The sequence below is a fragment of the Microtus oregoni genome, unplaced genomic scaffold (genome assembly GCF_018167655.1).
Source record: "Microtus oregoni isolate MIOR12 unplaced genomic scaffold, Mior012 000070F_ref0000104, whole genome shotgun sequence".
NCBI lineage: Eukaryota > Metazoa > Chordata > Mammalia > Rodentia > Cricetidae > Microtus > Microtus oregoni.
Window position 1 is genome coordinate 6,764,326 of NW_024543977.1, and position 22,662 is coordinate 6,786,987.

At 40.1% G+C, this 22,662-nt stretch overlaps 1 protein-coding gene across 6 annotated transcripts in view; it reads right to left on the bottom strand.

Annotated features, from left to right (window-relative positions):
• Positions 1-7,006: 7,006 nt before the first annotated feature.
• Positions 7,007-22,662, bottom strand: part of Arhgap12 (Rho GTPase activating protein 12) — a 106,861-nt gene continuing 91,205 nt past the window's right edge. For all 6 annotated transcript variants that reach the window (XM_041641576.1, XM_041641575.1, XM_041641574.1 and 3 more), the window contains 9 exons: positions 21,806-21,907; positions 19,204-19,302; positions 16,824-16,926; positions 15,430-15,546; positions 13,857-13,955; positions 12,310-12,387; positions 12,072-12,206; positions 11,729-11,831; positions 7,007-9,121 (listed from right to left, as the gene is read on the bottom strand). In XM_041641576.1, the coding sequence (XP_041497510.1) occupies positions 8,947-9,121; positions 11,729-11,831; positions 12,072-12,206; positions 12,310-12,387; positions 13,857-13,955; positions 15,430-15,546; positions 16,824-16,926; positions 19,204-19,302; positions 21,806-21,907 (1,011 nt within the window). In that variant the 3' untranslated portion in view covers positions 7,007-8,946. The remainder of the gene's footprint in view (positions 9,122-11,728; positions 11,832-12,071; positions 12,207-12,309; positions 12,388-13,856; positions 13,956-15,429; positions 15,547-16,823; positions 16,927-19,203; positions 19,303-21,805; positions 21,908-22,662) is intronic.

The window sequence follows — 22,662 nt, forward strand, 5'->3', positions numbered from 1 at the left end:
CCCAAAGAGAATGAGGTTCCTTTTAAGACAATTTCAAAGTGTCTTTTTAAAACCCAATTTTGATGAAGTTGTAACTGGAGATCACACCACATTCTGCCCACTCTGATCCACAGGCCCATGCTGTGACAGGTTTCTAGGCTGGGAAGCCCTCTATTTAAGCTTTATTCCCTCCCTAATGTTAAAGTCTGGTGTCTTAGGCAACAACCAAACAATCTGTCCCTTAGCTCTTGTATCCAAGAAGTTGGCAAAATTTTTGTTTTATAAATACTTATTCTTCACAATCAATCTTCTGGAATGTTCTCTTGTTAGGATGAGATAATGCTGGCCACAGGATGTTACTGCTGGGCATCTGAAATGTGGTCACCATGACTAAGGAGTTGTTGAGAAGAACAGGTCTTCTTAAATAACAGTGGTTTTACATCCTCAACAAGGGACCGCTAATCACTGCAAGCATTCAATTCTCTCCACACCCTTAACCTGTCTTTCCTGTGGGCAGTCATCCTGTGTGTGAAGCTGAAATCTCTTTCCAAACTGATTTCTTTGACCAGACACTGGGGCTTCTTTTCACAGGCCCAACAGCTATCCATGTATTTCACAGGCCAACAGCTATCCATGTATTTCACAGGCCAACAGCTATCCATGTATTTCACAGGCCAACAGCTATCCATGTATTTTCACAGGCCAACGGCTATGGCCAACAGCTATCCATGTATTTCACAGGCCAACAGCTATCCATGTATTTTCACAGGCCAACAGCTATCCATGTATTTTCACAGGCCAACGGCTATCCATGTATTTCACAGGCCAACAGCTATCCATGTATTTCCACAGGCCAACAGCTATCCATGTATTTCACAGGCCAACAGCTATCCATGTATTTCACAGGCCAACAGCTATCCATGTATTTCACAGGCCAACAGCTATCCATGTGTTTTCACAGGCCCAATAGCTATCCATGTATTTCACAGGCCAACAGCTATCCATGTATTTCACAGGCCAACAGCTATCCATGTATTTCACAGGCCAACAGCTATCCATGTATTTTCACAGGCCAACGGCTATGGCCAACAGCTATCCATGTATTTCACAGGCCAACAGCTATCCATGTATTTTCACAGGCCAACAGCTATCCATGTATTTTCACAGGCCAACGGCTATCCATGTATTTCACAGGCCAACAGCTATCCATGTATTTTCACAGGCCAACAGCTATCCATGTATTTTCACAGGCCAACAGGTATCCATGTATTTTCACAGGCCAACGGCTATCCATGTATTTTCACAGGCCTACGGCTATCCATGTATTTCCACAGGCCAACAGCTATCCATGTATTTTCACAGGCCAACGGCTATCCATGTATTTTCACAGGCCTACGGCTATCCATGTATTTCCACAGGCCAACAGCTATCCATGTATTTTCACAGGCCAACGGCTATCCATGTGTTTTCACAGGCCCAATAGCTATCCATGTATTTTCACAGGCCAATGGCTATCCATGTATTTCACAGGCCCATTGGCTATCCATGTATTTTGGAGCAAACAGTCAAGTCCTTTGCTTATTTTGAATTGTTGAGTTTTAGTTTTGTATCTTTGCACTTGTGTTTGTATTTTTCTTTTAAATACAAGATACCATGAAGCTCAATTTTCTTGTCATCTTTGGTGTCAAATTCAATACCACTGCCAAGAGTCCTTTTTGCTGTTGTCGGCCAGGACCTCACAAGGCTGGTTCTTATTCTGTAGAAAAGTCCTGGCCACTAACTCACAGGGCTCCTCCTGCTTCTGCTTCCCCCAAGTGCTGGGATAAGTCTTATAGAGCTAGTTATCCATCCTGTCTTCTAAGAGCATTAGCCACAGTGACCAAGATATGGAGGCCACTTTCCCTATTAATAGGCAATGGGTAAAAAAAAAAAAAAAAAGTTATTCAGCCTGTAAAGGATGGTAACCCCATAATATGCTAAAAATGAAAGCATCTTAAAGACATGAGGAAATAAAAAAGCAAATACCGTTTGATTGCATTTAGATGAATTAGTTATAACTATAGAGACAGAAAACAGAAATGTATGGGCCACCAGCTTCAGGGGGAACAAGGCAAAGCTGTGAAGATGCAGAGGCTCTGGCTTCACACTATGAATGTTCAGCCATGCAGAGTTACCTGCTTAAAAGAGCAAATCTTAACTGCGTTTTACCACGAAGAACTTTCACGTTGGCTGGCACCTACAATCTTCGGACAACTCTGTTATATGGAACTAACTGAAACACACTAAAGAGATAAATACACACAATGGTCTGTTCATGACCAATGGATACAAATACTTCAGGCTTCATTTTTTGCTAGGGAAGAGAGAGAGGGGGAAGGAAGGGAGGGAGAAGAGGGGATGACGGAGTGAGGAGGAAGATAGATTCTGGTTCATTTTCTATGCAGCCAGAATGAAGAGATAGCAGAAACCAGGCCCTAGCCCATGCCACATACACAATGAGCATAATGTGTAAAAGAATAGAATTTCAATGTCACATAAAATTTTCTTAGCCTGACAATAAGACCACAAAATAAAACGAGTTATGCTCTCCCCCGAAATATACGTATTGATCTAGAATGTGCCTTACAATAATTCCTCCTTTCTTGCAGTTTTTTTTCCCGAGGCTACAGTCGCTGCATAGTTGCTGTATAGTGGTAGTTCTAAACTATTAAATGGGAAATCCAAAACCTAGTTTGTTCACTGTTCTGAGTAGAAAGATGAAATCTCTATCCCGCATGAGACACAAGCCATCTTTTTGTCTGGTGGAGCCACACTGTGTACACTACTTGTATCACCTGGTAATTATCTGGGGCTATCAGGTGAACGGCAGTATACCAGTGTTTGCTTTCAAGTTAACTTCAAATTTCAAAATCAGGTTTACTACACGATGGGCCCAGAGTGCAAGTGCAGTGATGCAAAGCAAACATGAGACAAATGCTGAGTCATAAAAACAAAACATGAAGGAATAGATTGGTGCTGGGTGTGTGTGGCAGTGTTGCAGGCTATTCTGGAAAAACCAATGCCTCCATCTCTCAGATCTAAGACTCTTCCCTAGCAGATACTAAAAATCCATAGAAACCCAAGTCCCTTAATGTTGTAATATTTACTGTATTACAGTACTGAGCTATGCAAGTTCCCACATAATTTAAGTCATATTGATCACTTACAACACATAAATATTTGTTATGGTGAATATTTTTGGTTAATGGTTGACTGAACCCACAAATACAGAACCCACACACAAGAAGAAACAAATGCACGTAAATGGACGGATGAATAAATATAGATAGGGATAATAGTTTGGTACTGACCAAGCCTTCAGGCATCCTCCAAGGTGAATCGTTTATGAATAAGGCACAACTTAACTCAACTGATCATGTTACACTAACAGTTAATCAAAGTAGTTCCTCATGACAGTAAGATGTCTCCTAATGACTTGCTGCTACATCCACAGCTCAGTACATTGCTTGACCCTCATCAGAGAAGCTGCTTCTTCCAATAGAAGGGAATCAAGAGATCCACAACTGGACAAGGGAAGCAGTGAGAAACCTGGGAGCACTCAGTCCTAAAGGAGATCTCTTCCCAACCCCCTCCCCACAGGGCTCAGAGTCTAGGCAGAAGAGTAGGAAAAGATTTTAAGAGCCAGCGGTGGTAGATGACTTCAAGTCACAACAGGGCTGATACACATTTTAACTCAGAGACTGTAGCAGCCTAAATAAGACCTACACATGCTCAAGTCAGGGGTCCCAGCACTGAGATGGGGCAGGGCGAGTAGAACAGGCTCCCACCCCTTACTGAGAAGCTACTGATACTGGTAAAGGGAGAATCAATTTTCTCCAATGGTGTTTCATTTCAAGGCTCGTTCCATATATAGAAGTAGTTGGCCACACAAAATGAACTCCATGTGGTGTTTTTGCCTATTTGTTTTGTGGCTTTATTTATTTTGGCTTTGTCATTTTTTTTTTTGTCTTATTGGTTGTTTTTCAGTTTTTGTTTTGTTCTTTTATGAGAGATAATGAAGTTTGGTGTTTAAGGAAGCAGGGAGAATCTGGGAGGAACAGAAAAACATGATCAAAATATACCATATAAAATGTTAATAGAAAAAACTTTGATCAAACAGCCCAGAATTATGAATACATTTAATAGACGTTTATCAAGGGGGGAACTAGCTCCTTTTAGCCTCAGGCTTTAGTTGGTAAGTATGCTTATAACCTGGGGCATTTGTAGCAATCCAGGCCTGTAATTCATCTGGTAAAACAAGCAGACAAATGCCCCTAACTATAAAGACTCCTCCTCGTCTTTCATTTATCAGTTAAAAAGACTGAGTTTCAGCGAGTCCGGTTTTATCCCATGCTTTTTCAGACCCAGGCCAGCTGGCCTTGGTGGATTCCCGATAGAACATCCCCATTGTCTCGGTGTGTGGGTGCACCCCTCGCGGTCCTGAGTTCCTTGCTCGTGTTCTCTCTCCTTCTGCTCCTGATTTGGACCTTGAGATTTCAGTCCGGTGCTCCAATGTGGGTCTCTGTCTCTGTCTCCTTTCATAAAGCTGGACTCGCTGAACATAGCGGACAATGAGGACTACTGAGAACTCAAGAACAATGGCAATGGGTTTTTGATGCTACTGCACGTACTGGCTTTGTGGGAGCCTAGGCAGTTTGGATGCTCACCTTACTAGACTTGGATGGAGGTGGGGGTTCCTTGGACTTCCCACAGGGCAGGGAACCCTGATTGCTCTTTGGGCTGATGAGGGATGGGGACTTGATTGGGGGAGGGAGAGGGAAATGGGAGGCGGTGGCGGGGAAGAGACAGAAATCTTTAATAAAAAAAAAAAAAAAAAGACTGAGTTTCCCATTGCTTTTGCCTGAATGTGAACTTTCAAAATGTGCCAAAGGGAGGAAAGGCCTTGAAGGTTATGAAGACCTCCAGGTCACTGGGTCATGACTTCACCTGGAGTCATTGTAGCCCTGTTGATACAGCTGCTCGACAGCACGAGTCCTGCTGATGTCTATGACATTCATCAACAGTGTCCCAGCATTAGCAATTAAACATCTTTACCAAAGCATGCTTATCTGCGGGCACTGGCAGAAGTGCAATAAAGGGAGAAGAAATCACACTTTGCTAAGTGTGCACTGCAGTACTTTGTCCAGTTGTCACCTTGTTCTGCAAGTGCTGTGTGTGAATACTATCAAAGCGCTCTGCTCACATGGTGCCACGGGCAAAGGGCAGTCAAGAAGGAAATCAAGTGTTCATTCAAGTGCCAGACATAAGACTAATGTGTGAAAAGGACAATCAGGCTGGATATACTTACCACCACCACTGGTCTACAGAACTGCATGAAGGAGACTCACCCTGGCATCCTGTTCCTCCCTCCTCCAACAAGCAGTCTGGTTTGGCTCGGCCGGACTTTACAGGATTTCCAGGAGACTTCATCACACCATTGTTATGAGCCTGCTGGTTTTCTGTACCCATCTCTTTACTTTTTTTTCCTTTTATTTCAAATTAAAAATCACATTTAAGAGGACTAGAAAATGTTAAAACAAAAACAAAACCTGCGCCCCATTTCCAACACTACTGTGACAGAAACTGAACAGTGGGCATATTAAACACCTTTTCTAGTCACACACTAGAAATGCATTTCCCAGATGAGGACCATCAGATCAGGGCTGAGGCTAGGGTTAAAACACTAAGTCAACTATACAAAATCCTATTTTCTAAGCCCTTTCAAATTTCTGTCCAAGTGCAGTATTAGAACATGTGAATTTTCCTGGACAACGGAGCAGTCCTAGTCTCTGTCTTCTGGACAGTGCAGTACACTGTACAGTCTGAGGAGCTGGTGCTGCTAGGAGACTCCATGTCTACTTTCATTAGAAGCTTCTCTCACTAGCTGGAGAGCACAGAGTAACTTTTCCTGCTCCAACACTGGAGCTGTCAAAGCTGCAAGAGCTGGCATTAGAATAGCCACAGCTTCGCAGGCGTCAGGCACGACTGTTTTTAGTGAGTCTCACGCCCATGGGCGACAGCAATGCACACACTACGTGAGGGTGTGTTTCATGAACATACCCTATTGGCCATTAAGTGTGAAGTCTGGCTGAACTCATGATTGCATTTGTGGTCTTCACAAAAGAGGAAAACTCCATTACCCCGCCCTAAAACAACACCTTGTCGGAGCTGATCATATTCTTCAGAGGAAAAGGCAGAATGCCTAACACAGCATTTAAGGAGGTATTTTTCTAACTAGATTGCAATAGTGATTTGAATAAACTTTTTCTTTCAATTGTCTCTTTTGTGATATTTTGAAAAAAGGCATGTTAGTAAATAAAATTCCACTAATAGTATTTATTTTTAGCTTTTAATATATTTTCTGCTAAAAAATCAAGTTGTCAAGACAGGAAAATATTACTGGTTTTGTTATTACAAAAACAATTGATAACTTTTAATTCACAAAGGATGAAAAAACAAGACACTGACCTCATTGTACATACACCATTACAATACAATATTAGTGGTAGAACAATACAACATCAAAGACTTTGCATACACACATGTACTTTGAAACAAGAAACACAGGACAAATTTAACCCTTTGACATGTCCGTGACCACCAAGAGAAAGAATACCACAGATCACAGACTTGAGTCTAATTGGTTTCCTGGTACACAGTCAAGACACAAGAACCCTAAAGCATACTGTATTATTAACGGCATCTGCAGGTCTACATGTGCTGATTTGGAACTTCTCCCCATCTAAAGTGATATGAGAGGAGATGTATGCTGTGAATATGTTTTATTGTCATTGGTTAATAAAGAATTTGCTTTCGGCCAATGGCTTAACAGAGTAAAGCCAGGCTAAAAGAGATACAGACAGCAGGCGGAATCAGAGAGAAGCCATGTAACCTGCCAGAGGAGAAAGACACAAGCTGCTAGCTGGAACCTTGCCACTGATAGGCCATGAGCCTCATTGTAAAATATAAAATAATAGGAATGGGTTAATTTAAGATGCAAGAGCTTGCTAGGAATATGCTAGTCATTGGCCAAACAGTGTTTAATTGATACAGTTTTGTGTAATTATTTCAAGTCTGAGAAGCCAGGAATGAATGAGCAGCCTCCCCCAACACCAAAGCAATCTGCATCCACTGGCAAGCAGCTTAGTATGTTATGTATTTAAGAAGATTACAGCACAGAGAGTATCTTAGCTACAAGATTTAGGAAAAAGGTTCTGCACAGATCATACACACACACACACACACACACACACACACACACACACACAAATTGTTACCAAGGAAGGCAATCTGGAAATTACAAATGCAATCCTAGGAAAAGAATCATGGTCACAAATCATTTCCTTTCAAACCCTGATGAAAAAAAGAAGTGTGTGGTGTTAAGGAGCTGTTGGTACAGAAAGAACAGAAAACACAGGAGTGAGAAGAGTCAATCTGCCACAGAAAATATGGATTTGATTTTCTAAAATGAGGTATAAAAGTATGTCAGTAAATAAAAACAAACAAAACAAAACATCAACAACAAATTAAGAACCAAAATGCTTATCTCCAATGGAAAAAAAACCCTCTAAACTTATTATAGTTCCTTTATTAGATTAGACATTTCATATACAGCAGTTAATCTAGAAAAATACATTTAGAAATCTTCAACAGACCATGCCTCCCTGTAACAAAACCTTCCAAACCCTGTTTTATTATATAAATCAATCTACATTAGTAATGTAAAAAGGAAACACTCAATTTTGCAGTGTCATCTTCTATCCAACATCCATCTGATTTACACAGGTTTCCACTACTCAGGTGGAGGTTAGAATTCTACTGTGACTCTCCTAATGACTCCTGCTCCTGTACATATTAAATAGTCTAAAAAGCTCCTCTTGTAGTGTGTTCACTCAGTATTTCCCAGTACCATTCTCACTGAAGTAATCTGCCAGTAAATGTAATTAAAATCTAAAAGTGCATGGTTTAATTTACCCAAATAATGGCTTATTTCTGGAGGAAGCCATGGAAACGGTTACCAATGCCATGATTAGAAACACCGGGTGAGATGTGCTCTAAGCCTATACAACACAGGTATATATATATATGTAACCTAAATTATATTAAGTCCTCAGCTCATATTTACATCACACAATGTCTACTTCCAGAGGGGCATACCAAGAACTCAATATGGCACTGAACATAATCAGGACTGTTAGCTATAATTCAGTACAGCACGTACCAAATACCCTGATTTGACTTAGACTAATAGAACTCCAGTATATCACAGTGTTTTAAGTACTGTCAGTGTGCTGTCCTAACCAACAACCAAGGCATCCAGCAAGGATGCTGTGAGACAGTAAAATTAGACAGCAACCTTCACCAGGGATCCTATCTGGGTCATGAGCTTCAGCACTAAAGACTGCCACTCATGCAGATTCCCTGAAAAAAGTAGTACACAGGTCTCAAATGGATCAACTTCATTTGTTTTAAACGCCCAAGAACGTTTTTTAAAATAACTGGCAATGACTATCGTTGTACCAAGTAAAGAGCTCACAGAGCATGAGAAGAAATCTCCATTATCCAGTTTGGTGACAGCAAGGGCAATGACACACGGGACCCACACAGTTCTCCTTGCCAAGTTATCCAGTGTAGATGACTGGTTAGAATTCTGAGTTTTGATCTTTTACTGATATTCAAACATGAAATGCAAGCATCTAGGATAAAATGAATCCAAAATTACACACAGTCATAGTTTGCTGTCTGCTTGCAACAAAGCAGCAAATAAGGGCCCCACTAGTATCTTCACTTTCTTCTTCCTCTCTGACCCTCAAAAAAGTGCAAAATTAGAGTCACTGTCACTGCTTGGTCCAAAAATTAAACACACCATTTTTAAGATTTGAAATTTCTGAATCCAGCTTCTTTTCCACAGGCTATTTTTCATGGGAGTCAGCGTCCAAAGACAGTGCTTAATTCCAGAAGAATCAATTCTACAATCTGGTTTTGGTACACAGTATGAACCGCTATATTACCAGTCTCTCTTTCTGGCTTCAGCAGAGTGGGACCAAAAACGATTGCTATACTCTGATAGGTCATTCGGTTTTTTTCTCCATTTTCTATAACCCTAGAGAGAGAAAACAAAGGTTTAAGAGACAGAGGAAAACGTCAAATTGTATTACAAACCTAACAGTTTGCATCTAGAAAGAGATCGCTGACTTTGCTGGGGTGATACAGGCAGGATTTAAGCACGTCACTTCAGTCTGGCTGCTATGTGGAGCCGGTTTCTTAATTAACAGCTGAAAGATCAGCACTATATATACTGTGGCAAACTTTCAATATGTGGTATTTTGGCTTCGCTTTCAGACTAGAATACAGAATTAAATAAGCTACCACACAGGTAACAGTGATCCGTCGTCTACACGGGGAGAATATTTCATCAGGGAATAAAGTTACAACTTTCAATTTAATATTATTTTAAAAGATCGTCTAATAGGTACTTTAAGTGTGAGTGTGCACCACAGTGCACATCTAGAAGTTAAAAGGACAACTTGTGTTGCCCCAAGTTCTCCCCATCCTACCCTTCTCACTTTTCTCTCCCCATCTCCCCTTACCCCCCTCCCACCCCACCCTTAAGATCCCAATTTTTTGCCTGGCAATCTTGTCTACTTCCCCTTCCCAGGAGGATAGCTATATGTTTTTCTTTGGGTTCACCTTCTTATTTAGCTTTTTTAGGATATCAAATTATAGACTCACTGACCTTTATTTATGGCTAGAAACCAATTATGAGTGAGTTCATCCCATATTCATCTTTTTGGGTCTGGGTTACCTCACTCAAGATAGTATTTTCTATTTCCATCCATTTGCATGCAAAATTTGAGAAGTCATTGTTTTTTACCGCTGAGTAGTACTCTAATGTGTATATATTCCACACTTTCTTCATCCATTCTTCCATTGAAGGACATTTAGGTTGTTTCTAGGTTCTGGCTATTACAAATAATGCTGCTATGAACATAGTTGAACAAATGCCCTTGTCATATGATCGGGCATCTCTTGGGTATATTCCCAAGAGTGGTATTGCTGGGTCCAGCGGTAGGTTGATCCCGAATTTCCTGAGAAACCGAAACACTGCTTTCCAAAGTGGTTGCACAAGTTTGCATTCCCACCAGCAATGGATGAGGGAACCCCTTCCTCCACAACCTCTCCAGCAGAGGCTATCATTGGAGTTTTTTATTTTAGCCATTCTGACAAGTGTAAGATGATATCTCAAAGTTGTTTTGATTTGCATTTCCCTGATCGCTAAGGAGGTTGAACATGATCTTAAGTGTCTTTTGGCCATTTGAACTTCTTCTGTTGAGAATTCTCTGTTCAGATCAGTGCCCCATTTTTTAATTGGGTTAATTAGCCTTTTACGGTCTAGTTTCTTGAGTACTTTATATATTTTGGAGATCAGACCTTTGTCTGTTGGGGCAACAGGATGATTGGGATAAAGGAAGGTTGGATAGGGGAGCAGGGAAGCACATATCTTAATTAAGGGAGCCATCTTAGGGTTGGCAAGAGACTTGGACCTAGAGGGGCTTCCAGGTGCCCAAGGCGAGGTCCCCAGTTAGTTCCTGGGGCAGTTGAAGATAGGGAACCTGAAATTATCCTATCCTATAGCCATACTGATGAATATCTTGCATATCACCATAGAACCTTCATCTGGCGATGGATGGAGATAGAGACAGAGACCCACACTGGAGCACTGGACTGAGCTCCCAAAGTCTCAATGAGGAACAGAAGGAGGGAGAAGATGAGCAAGGAAGTCAGGACCAAGAGGGGTGTACCCACCCACGGAGACAGTGGGGCTGATCTCTTGGGAGCTCACCAAGGCCAGCTGGACTGTGACTGAAAAAGCAGGGGATAAAACTGGACTCTCTGAATATGGCGGACAATGAGGGCTGCTGAGAAGCCAAGGACAATGGCACTGGGTTTTGATCCTACTACATGTTCTGGCTTTGTGGGAGCCTAGCCAGTTTGGATGTTCACCTTCCTAGACCAGGATGGAGGGGGGAGGACTTTGGACTTTCCACAGGGCAGGGAACCCTGACTGCTCTTCAGACTTGAGAGGGAGGGGGAGAGAAGTGGGGGGAGGGGGAGAGGAGTGGGGGGGCGGGGAGAGGAGTGGGGGGAGGGGGGAGGAGTGGGAGGCTGGGAGGAGGCGGAAATTTTTTTTTCTCAATAAAAAAAATGGACAACTTGTGATAATCAGTTATCTCTTTCAGGTGGGTCCTGGGGACTGAACACAGGTCCTCGTAGTCATTGGCGCATGCCTTTATATGCTGAGCCATCTTGCCAGCCCTACTTTACTACTTCCATGTTTCAAAGATGTAACAAATTCATTTAGTAAAGTAGCTATGTAGTAGTAATCGAGAGCCATGAGAGTTATGTTTTAAAGTAATGTAACATGTCTCACTTAAGCCAGCAATCTCATCTTCCTGCTAAGTTCAGTCTTGTCAGAACACCTACTGTGTGGTGAGTATTAAACAAACACTTTGCATAAAATACAAACTTTAACAAAGACTTCACACTGAAGCATTCTACTAAAAGAAATAAATGCTACAAGTTGAGCTACTTTTAAAAACTTACAAAGACAGCAAGTGACACATCTATGGACAAACTGGGGCCTGGATGACCCTGTCCCGTGTGCTTTCCATGGTCCTAAAGCACACTTCCTACCCAAAGAGCTTCTTACCTTTTGAGGTGTCTGAACAGAAGCTGCATTGTATCTTGATTTGGCTTTGGCAACTGTCTGATTAGGTCCTTAACGGCAGTGACACGCTGCCTCGGATCTTGTTCTAAAAAAGTAATAAGCAGACACTTTGCAGCAAATTCTTATGGAAGGAAAGGCAATGGAGTTTGGAAGCTGGTGTTTGGTAACACACAGTGACATCTGGTGGTCACACCTAAAATCTCTGGAGTTTTTTCAACCCATTGAAAAAACTTGTTTAAAAAAGACCATCCAATAGCTTAATTTGTAAAAATGATTTTCAGTATCGGGGGTGGGGAGGAACTGAGTAGAACAACAACATACTTACTAATTGCGTTAACAAAATCATTAAAATGGCTAAATGTAAAAAGAGGTTCTGGTAATTCTCGAAAAAACATTTTGAGTGCTCCAGTGACTACATGAATGTCTTCCCATTTACTGTCATTCAAATCCAATTTCTCATCTGAAAAACAGTAGGAATAAGACATTTTTAAGATTGCTTTGAACCAGTTCTTCAAGCTATGGGCAGTGCTGCTGGAAATAAATAGGAGGGCGTGCCCTCTTACCATGATTGACAGCAAATCTCAGCTTCTGAATCACTGCAAGGTTGCCACTTACTCTGTAGATACCATCAACGTCTAAACCTACAAGGAAATAATACTTTATGTTTGGAAGAAACTCATTGTTGCTTCTAAAGACGCATAAGCGTCTCCATTTGGGGATTTTACCATGCTGACCAGACTGCCTCAAAATCTTGGGCTGCAGTGATCCTTTGCTTTATCTACCCAAGCAGCTGCAGGTACAGACACATTGTACCCAGCTTCAGAATTCTTATTCTTAGCATTAGCTGAAAATCAACTGGACATATACTCTCTTTTTCTACATGGTTATTTTGATTCTTGGCATGGGAACGAGGCGGCAATTTTATTCTGAATATTGTTTAATAAACAAAAGAAACTCTACTGTTTATCAGGTACACTGTAGCTTTGCTCATAAAAAAACTCACAAAACTCAAAATATGAACAACTGATATTTAATGTTAATGTTATTATTAACATTATTATTTAATATTAATAATTAATATTTAGTATTAAGATATTAATGGATAGTTTTTAAAGCAAAGATAAAATCGACGCATTCATTTTTTTCACACAACTTTAAAATGTAAATGCATATACTGAAGAAACTGGCACTCTCTTAACAGTGTCTGACACATCAATTGCTTATGGTGAGCTTATCAAAAGCTAGTAACTAGTGGTTCTATAGAGAACATACCACGTGATAATATTTTTTCTGGTATGGTCAGAATCATTTGAAATTCACATAATTAAACCTAAAAATATTAAATATCCATTAAATAACAAAGCTGTACACACCAAACAAAGCACATTTCTAATGTTCTATTAATTATGTAGCCTCAAATAAAGCAAATAAACAGTGTCAAGTCTTGACTGTCATGCTGACAGAGTCAATGGGCAAAAGATCCGAAACTGGCAGATGTTACAAATGAAGTAACACAGTTGCTACCTGTGTTGGATGCTGGGACGAGAGTCGATGCACGGTCAGTCATAAGACCTCAGGAAATGAACTTTCTATGGTACCACAAGCACTCTCTTGACCACCTTAGAGCACTCCCACCCGCACACCAGTCCCCGCCAGCTTCAGTCACCCGTTTTCATATAAGCACTGGCAACTCCAGATGACTTGGACTGCTACCATAGTGACATATCAAACACTGAATGAAGCCTGAAGGCCTTAAGTTGAAACAGGTAAAACTAGGTAATATTTTAGCACACAAAACGCTTCATTTTTTTTATATACATTTCAGGACCATAAGGAACTTCTGGTTGCCTCACTCAGAAATCATACAATCTTCTACGAGTTTTATTACACTTATTTACTTGGAGGGTGTGAGATGGGCACTGCAGTGCTTGTGTGAAGGTCAAAGGACACTGTAGAAAATGGTTCTTTTTCTCTCTCCCGGGTCCTCAGGCCTGGTGGCTAGCACTTGACCAGCTGAGCCATTTTACTGGTCCAGCCCTAGGGATTTTGGTCTGAAACAAGGAGCTGTTTTGCTTAATGTGAAAAACAAAACTTGGCAGCATTCTCTTACCATGTTCCTCCACATGCTCAATGCATAGCTTCACAAATTTTGGCACCGTCCCATTCTCTCTCTGACACAGACTAGCAAGATTAGATCCAAAAACCTGATCTGAAAGAGATTTATTTTTTAAATGAATCCCTTTGCTAAACATCAGTTCAGAAAACAGCTAAGTACTTCAGTGTGCACACACGTGCCTCCTCCAACCTCACATTAATCTTCCCAAATAAACTCAAAGACTACACAACTCACTCCTGTCAAAAAGGCTTTGTATTTTATTCCTACTGCAGAGACCACTGTCCCTAAATATGGTTCCCTTTCTTCACCCCTGGCCTCAGGCAAAAATCACCTCCTTACAGAAACTGACTATCCTTTCCTAAGATAACCAATCCCAATCATTTTCTACTGGATTTCTGGGAAAGGCTCACAGTATTCATCAGGTTTGCCTGCCACCCAGTACATCCCGAGGGCTGGAACCTTGTTCTCAACAGCAACAGGTGCTCACGGCTCCTACCTCATGCACAGCACTTAGAAAATACCCAAATAATTTAAAAACTATCAAAACAAGCTATGTACTCTTCTTCTGCTGACACGGGATTCCACAAAATGTTTTAAAAGCTGTTCCATTAATCTTTTAAACAAACAGTTTAGACACTGCATGTATGTGCTAAGTATTCAGGATAATAAAATGTCTAAAGTAATATAACCCCACAAGGCAACAACTCAATATTTCTCAGTGAAAAAGTTAATTTAATGAACAAATTAACAGTTGCTTCTGAGACCTCCTCTGACATTTTTTTTTTTGAAGGCTCTAAACAAACCAACCTGCATGTTTTATCCATTAGTACTTATCTCTAACTCCTAAGATTGCATGGTGGTGTGACTAGGCATGGTCCCCATAGACTCATGTGTTTAAATGCTCGTCCCATAAAGAACAGCTCTATTAGGAGGTGTGGCCTTGTTGGAGGAAGTGTGTCACTGTCAAGGCAGGCTTTAAGGTCTCATATACTCAAGTCACATCCAGTGTAGCAGTCTCTCCTTCTGCTGCCTATAGATCAAGATGTAGAACTCTCAGCTCCTTCCCTAGCACCATGTCTACCTGTGTGCCGCCATGTCCCACCATGTGCTTAATGGTGCATTATGGTGATCATAAATGAATTAAGAAACATACAATCGGGGGAAATATAAATATCTTTTGTTAACTTTAAAATTACCTTAAATTAGAGCCAAAAGCAAACAATCAGGAATGGAACTATTAGCTGTTGTTTGTTCTCATACTGTTAGTGGTTGTCTGTCACATTGCTAACTTGATCTTTACAGCGCAGAACCAAAGTTTGTTGTGATATCTAAGAACACCAATGACCGACATCCATCTCATCTGTCCTTCTCTGATATGGGCTTCATGTTTCAGCTACACTTTACACATGCATTTTTAAAAGATCAGTGTTAATTATCAAATGCCTTTCATCTGCATAGTTGGAGATGAATAACAATGAAAATGCTGGAAGTGCTCAGTCTTGGCTTCACACACCACACTTGATTCAGCTAACATTCATTATGTAAATACCACTTCTTGTACACACACCTTTGATATAACCTTTCTCACGAACAGCTTGCAATGTGGGGCGTCGGGTAAGAAACTTCTTTAAGTTTTTCTTAGTTTTCTTCTGCTCTGAAGAATCCATGCTGGATCCTTTCATGGCTTTAGGCAAACAGATATTAGGTACTTCAGGAAACTTTTCTAGTAAAAGTTTTTTCACAGATGACCCAAAACATACCACCCCATGGTTAAATAAATAAGTAATAAATAAAATAAATATCACAGCAGAAATAGTTATTCTAACTTTAAGCAAAATTATTATTTTTAATCACTAGAAGTGGACTACATCTCTACTTTCTTTGGGATAAGTCAATTCTTAAGAAATGATTTTACTTTTCCATCAGTGTCAGAAGGTAAATACCATTTCCTGTACCACACACACAAAATTCACAACATAACCCAAAATTCCTACCCTAGTGAACTGCTATGAGTCTGAAAAGTCCACATATTTGTATCTGATGCTTTTATAATCTGTACTGACATAAAAACAGAGCACATAGAGCTTGTTTTATATTACCTTCAATCCTGATTTATGAGATACAGTAACATGAAATTCTAAATAACATGTTAAAATATAATTATGTTTGGAGAACATTAAGAGCAAAGAATACACCAATCGAGAATAGAAACTTTAAGGATGGCTGGGTGACATATGCCTGTACTCCCATTATGGAGACTCAGAGGCAGGAGGATTAAGAGCTCAAGGTCAGTCTTGGTTTAACAGGGAGCTTAAGGACAGCCTGAACCACAAAGAACCCCTTAAAAACTGTAAAACTGTGTTAACATTGCTGAGTGATGGTGTTGGTGTGTGTTTGTGTAAAATCTTCATTATATTGTTGGAAAACAAAAGTACAATTAACTTTCTAATCGTTTAATTAGAAGGCCAGAAAATCCTTATCCTGTGGATTTAGATAAACTGGAAAAGGTGTGGAGTCACAGTTAATGGCCAACATCAATAATATACTTCTGCGTTCAAAACTATCCGTCCTTAAATTGCTGGCTTAGCTCTGCTCCTGTGTGTCTGTGTGCTCTGGAGATCTGAGCACATGATAGTGGGCTCCTGGTGCCTCTGAGGTAGTGGTGGAACAATTATTCCTTGACTTTGGACCTCCAAATGCCTAAGATTCTATGCAAACAAATATATTTTCAACTTAACAAAGCCCAGCTTCCTAAGACCTCAGAGAAGGGTACTGTATTTTCTCTTGAAATATCCCACCTTACTATTACAGTTTCATATGGATATGCACTGTAGTTAAAATAATGAGCTGACAAGATAGTACTTAGCCCTGTCACTCTTCTAGTCTCTGGAGAGACTGCATATTTATGGGCATGTATTCAAAACCTGGGAGAGACCACTACCAAATAAGAGAACAGCTTACAGCGAAGTTTTTTAAGCTCCTTTTGGTCCTTTTCTTTATCCTGCTTTTCTACCCCCGGTGAATCTGGTGCCTCCTCTTCAGCTGTTTCATCAGCCTCTGCTACCTGTTGGTGAGTTTCCAAACATGTTACTTCTAATATTGCTGCAGCTGAAAAGAACAATCTTCAGAATGAGCCATAATGAACTTTATCAATGATTTTAGGAAATAGTATATAGTACACATGGTTTAGGTATTTGATCAGTCTTTAAAGGTATGTTTCCTTTAATGACATTAACGTTCACTTCTAAAGGAGAACTACACATGTTAACTCTCAGAACGCTAGGAATAACTGCTTCATTTGACATGACAGCAGTTAAGAAGTCAGCCGATAAAAGACAAAGCAGCTACTTTCTGTACTAAAGGGTCAGACTTAACACTCCTGGACATGACATCCATGTTGCTGTAGCAACAGTTTAAGAGAACGTTACTACATTATGGACACAACACTTAATGTTTACAGATGTTAGTTGCTCAAAAGTACCCAAGTACTCTTCTGCAGCCTCACCAAGGTAACTTGGACAGCATGACAAAGTGGACTCAATTCCCAAAGAAGGACTTTGCTTGGTCCTTCTCGCTGAGGTCTACTCCACTGGATGTGGTTCTTTATGACATAAGGAAGGGCTCTCTTTTCTTCTTGAATACTGCCTGCTAAAAAGTATACTCTTCCTGACTGTCCCACAATGCTATATCTGGCACTTTACTCTGTTCCACCGATCTGTATGTCTACCCCCACTTAAATATGAAGCTTCATAGGTTTGAAGTTCTAATATGCAATACAGCAGGTCATTACTTCCTTCTTCAAGAAAATTTTATGATTTTTAGCCCTTTTTGTCTCTAAAGGAATTTTAGAATAAAGTTCTCAAATACAACAAGAAAAACTACTTGGAATTTTAATGAGAATCGAAATTCTCCAATCTAGAAATTATGTAGTCTTTTAGACTTGGTGTCTCTTCTCAAGATCAGTGACTCCAAAGCTGGGCGTGCACTCTCCGCAGTCTCCCTGCCTTACTCCAAGTGCTGGGATTACAGGAACAAGCTGCATTTGGCTCTTCTCTATTTTCTGGTACTGTGAAACAGTAGGTACTTAGACGTTTCACATTAAATAATATGCTCTTCCTTCTTCCCTTGCCTCATTCCCTGCTTCTGGAGACCTCAACTACAAAACAAATATGCACCCAGCACAGCCCTGCAGCCCTGCAGCGCCTTCCCTAGACTAGCCCTTCTTACTGTTTTTGTAGTGTGTTACATATTACTACATGTACAGCAGAGAAAGGTGTGTAATAGTACTGCTTGCTGCCTAGTACACAAGCACACATGTACTTAATAATACAAGAATACAGGTACTGTGATTACAGCTGAAAATCTACGTGTCCACCCAAATAGATGGGAGACAGGACTCAAGTTGCTGGATTTTAATTTTAATAGGAGATTTCTAAGAATGAACCACTGGCTACCAAAAACAATTAGACTGTAGGAGTGAGCTCAGAGGAAGATGCTTGCCCAGCATACACAAGGCCTTACGCTAATCCACACTACCAAAAATAAGTACAGCAAACCCAGAAACAGACAAAAAAAAGATCAATATGTTAAATTAGGAAAATTATTTAGAAGGTTATTCTTATTTAAGTATTAAAATAAAAGTCAGTCATGGTATCAGAGATAAACAGAAAGGGATACAAGTAAAAATATTATACATTATACAATATTACATTATATATAATTCATAATTATTTGCTAGAAAAGCTCACATCTCCCTTAGTAAGTGTTATTTTTCATTCTTCGAAGCTAGATGACCCTCAATGTCAAGTAAGAGGTTCAGAATGCAGGGAACACACAGTTCTTGGCAGCCCAAGTGGTGTACTTCAGAAGAGAAGGAGCAGAAATGTAAACAAGGTGTCACTAGAAACACACTGAGACTACTGCATCATACACTTCAAAACTTGACCTCTGGCCTCCTTCCATCAAACAGTATCCCTTCCAGCACATTCTGACGCTGAGTAAGGACTATACACTAAGCTTCCACTGGCCACTAGACATGGACTGCTAAAGTGACCTTTGCCTTTCCCACCTGGGTCAGCACATGCATACACACATGCAGTCTTTACATCTGTAAACTAAAATTTGCATGATTAGAAAACTAGAAAAATAGCCTTGCAATTAAAGGAAATTGAGAAAGAGTCTCACAATGTAGCTCTGGCTATCCTGGAACTCTCTATATATAGATCAGACTAGCCTTAAATTCAGAGATCCATTTGCCTTTGTCTCCCAAATGCTAGGATTAAAAGCACATGCTACTATACCTGACTTTGCAATAAAAATTTTACTTAAATCAAATACATACCTGGTTACTGATAGTACTACTAAGAACTTTAAACCAATCATTTATAACGGCATCATTATCAGACTGAATTAGCAGCTCTGTTCCTTGGCGAGTTCTCAGCTTTATAGAAAAAATGTGAGGAAAGAACATGTCAGTGCTTTCAACACAATAAATGAAAAAAACATGTACTTCAAAGCCTGCACACTCTCCAGTGCACTGGGTTCACACGGATAGCAATAGAGGTACCAAGGCAGCTGGGAATGCCAGGCTAATTATTTTATAGAGGATAAGTTTGATTTTTGCAATAAACTCTGAATAAAACTCTAGTAATTCAGAATCCCAAAGTAGTAAAGTCATTTAAAAATAAATACAAGTACCAAAGCAATACATTTACAATTAAAACTGAAACATTTGTAAAGAAATAAAAGTCTGTGGTATTTCATATAGCTTAAGTAGTTTTTCATAGCCTGAGAATTTTCATGGTCTGGTTATGAATATAAATATAGATAAAAGACTTAACTGCTAGGTTTTCAGTATTTCCTACTTAACGGATGATGATGACTGAGTATGAGGGCAAAAGTGACAATATGAGGTCCCTTTAAAACTTTCTATACATCTATCTATTGATTTAATTCATTTACTTATTGTGTGTATATGCTCCCATGTGTACCATGGCCTGAATTTGGAGGTGAGAGAACACTAGTCAGTCTGTTCCCCCACCACACCAGACCCAGGGACTGAACTCAAGTTATCAGGCTTGGCAGCAAGTGCCCTTACCTGATGAGCTAGCTCATCAACCTCACATTCCTTCTGAGCAGAAATATTACTAATTGTTCAATCGTGAACTGAAGCATGGATCTCCATTATTTTATATGAAACCCAAACCAACTTAAATCTCTCTGGCCTAAGTTTTTTACACTTTAAAGAAAGAGTTGTAAACTGTGAAAGCTCCCTTACATTCCCTAGCTAGTAATGAGTTTGTTTTCCTAGAGAAACATTTGGCAAGCTTCCCAAAACAATTCCCAAACAATGTTCTGAGGATAATTTCCCCCATAATTTCTCAAGTAATATTTAATAAAGCTATTTCTCAAAAATTAAATTTAAAATATGATGAAATAGTAAGTTGGGAAGCGCTGGATTTAAGAAGACTAACAAGATGCTCTCCCTCAAGCGTCCCCAGGAGCATGGCAATTTAGAGAACACTGAAACTGTCTAAAATAGGGAAAAATACACTCTATTTCCAAAATGAATTTGACCATGGATCCTTTTCTCATTCAGAAACCAGCTACTGGAACTGCAAACCGATTCAGAAGTAATGATATCCTTTCATGCATCTCTCCCACCCCTCCACCTCCGTGCACTGAATGTATGCTGCTACAGATAGGGGAGGGGGTTCCTAAATCAAAGTTAAAACAGTTTTTAAAAGCAAAAAAAAAGAGCTAATTTAATAATATACAGATTAATCTAATCTAGAAAAATTATAAGTGATATTAAAGGCAAAGCACAACAAATTAAAAATTCAAGGTTTTATTTTTTTAAAAGTAGCATCACTGTTGTAGCATTTGTCTTGAGTCTTGGAGATAAACAGCATTTGAGAAGCAGAGATAGGTGTGGGTTGGTACCCGTGACTTAACGCATGACAAAATATCATGTAGGTTCTCCTTGGAAGACACTGCTGAAGCCAAAGTGCCTAGTCTACAATGAAAGGCCTCAGATACGAGGCTATAAGGGACAGGGAATTACAAGATAGCTTACAGGCACATCTCACAAATTCCTCCAGCTTTCTACAGTGGAACTCCACTGCTCCCTGTCCCACGCAAACTCTTACTACCCAGGGCCCTGAATACTAGATAGACTTCTGAGTCGTGTTATAACAGTACACTGTAGCTAGGCCAACTTCCAAGTCTAGGCCTCGAGAAGCCTTGTCATCTCACCCTGCTGGAATCCTGATTGCATGTGGAGGAGTCTGTGTTAGCCTTCTTGAGAAAGAGAGGCCTTAGGGAGGAGAAGGAAGCCCCTCCATTAGCTACAGCCAATACAAGTCATGTGGAGAAATGAGATCAGCTCAAACTACCCACTACATCTGAGCCTCATGAGTGCTCCCAGGTGAGAGAACAGCCCAGACTCATGCCGGACTAACTGCAGCAAGCATGAGGGGTTCTTTTGCAAAGCTGCTGAGCTTTACAGTTGTCTGCTACATGGTGACAAACAACTGTTCAAGACCATGAAGTGCAGTGGGTTAGAGCAACAGGGAAGAGACTTCATTTCTGTAGAATAGTTCTAGGGCCACAGCAATACTAAGACATGAGATCACACACACATACATACACACACACACACACACACACACACAGCCTCTCCAAGAAATATCTCCCTAAAATTATTTTCTAATATTAAAAATCACATCCTTTTGTTACTGCTAGTAAAGACAAAATTTGGGAAAACAAGGTCTGTAACCCTTACTTTCTATAACATGCAAATGAAGCTGATCCCCCCTCAGCCCTTAAAATATTACAGTACAGATGATTCAGTCACAAACTTTGCCCCAATTTGTCACAACGAAAGACTAAAACAAAATATATACATACTAAAGCCAAGAATGAGTTAGTAAACAATGTATTACCTCAAATACATTCTTCTTGCTGGACTTGTCCTTCGATGCCATCTCTATCATTGCCCCCTTGAGATCCACTGTGAATTCTGGTTTGGACTGATTACTCCCAAACTTTATTTTAGAAAAAAAGAAAAATGACTATGAGTAATACATGTATATTCAAAAAGACTAATGTATATAATCCAGATTATCTTTTTTTTTTTTACGTCTTATTGAGTTATATTTTTCTCCACTTCCCTCCCTCCTCTCTCCCCTTTTACCCTCTCCCATGATCCCATGCTCCCAAATTACTCAGGAGATCTTGTCTTTTCTACTTCCCATGTAGATTAGATCCACGTATGTCTTAGAGTCCTCTTTGCTGTCTAGGTTCTCTGGGACTATAGGCTGGGTTTTCTTTATGTCTAAACCACTTATGAGTGAATACATATATTTGTCTTTCTGGGTCTGGGTTACCCCACTCAATATGATTTTTTCTAGATTTACCCACAAATTTTAAGATGTCATTATTTTTTCTGCTGTGCAGTAGTACTCCATTGTGTAAATATGCAACATTTTTCTTATTCATTCTTTGGTTGAGGGGCATTTAGGTTGTTTCTAGGCTCTGGTTATGACAAACAACGCTGCTATGAACATAGCTGAACACATGTCCTGGTGGTATGATTGAGCATCCTTTGGGTATATACCCAAAAGTGGTATTGCTGGGTCTTGAGGTAGGTTGTTTCCTAATTTTCTGAGAAATCACCATAATGATATCCAAAGTGGCTGTACCAGTTTGCACTCCCACCAGCAATGGAGGAGTGTTTCTTTTACCCTACAACCTCTCCAGCATAAGCTGTCATCAGTGTTTTTGATCTTGGCCATTCTTA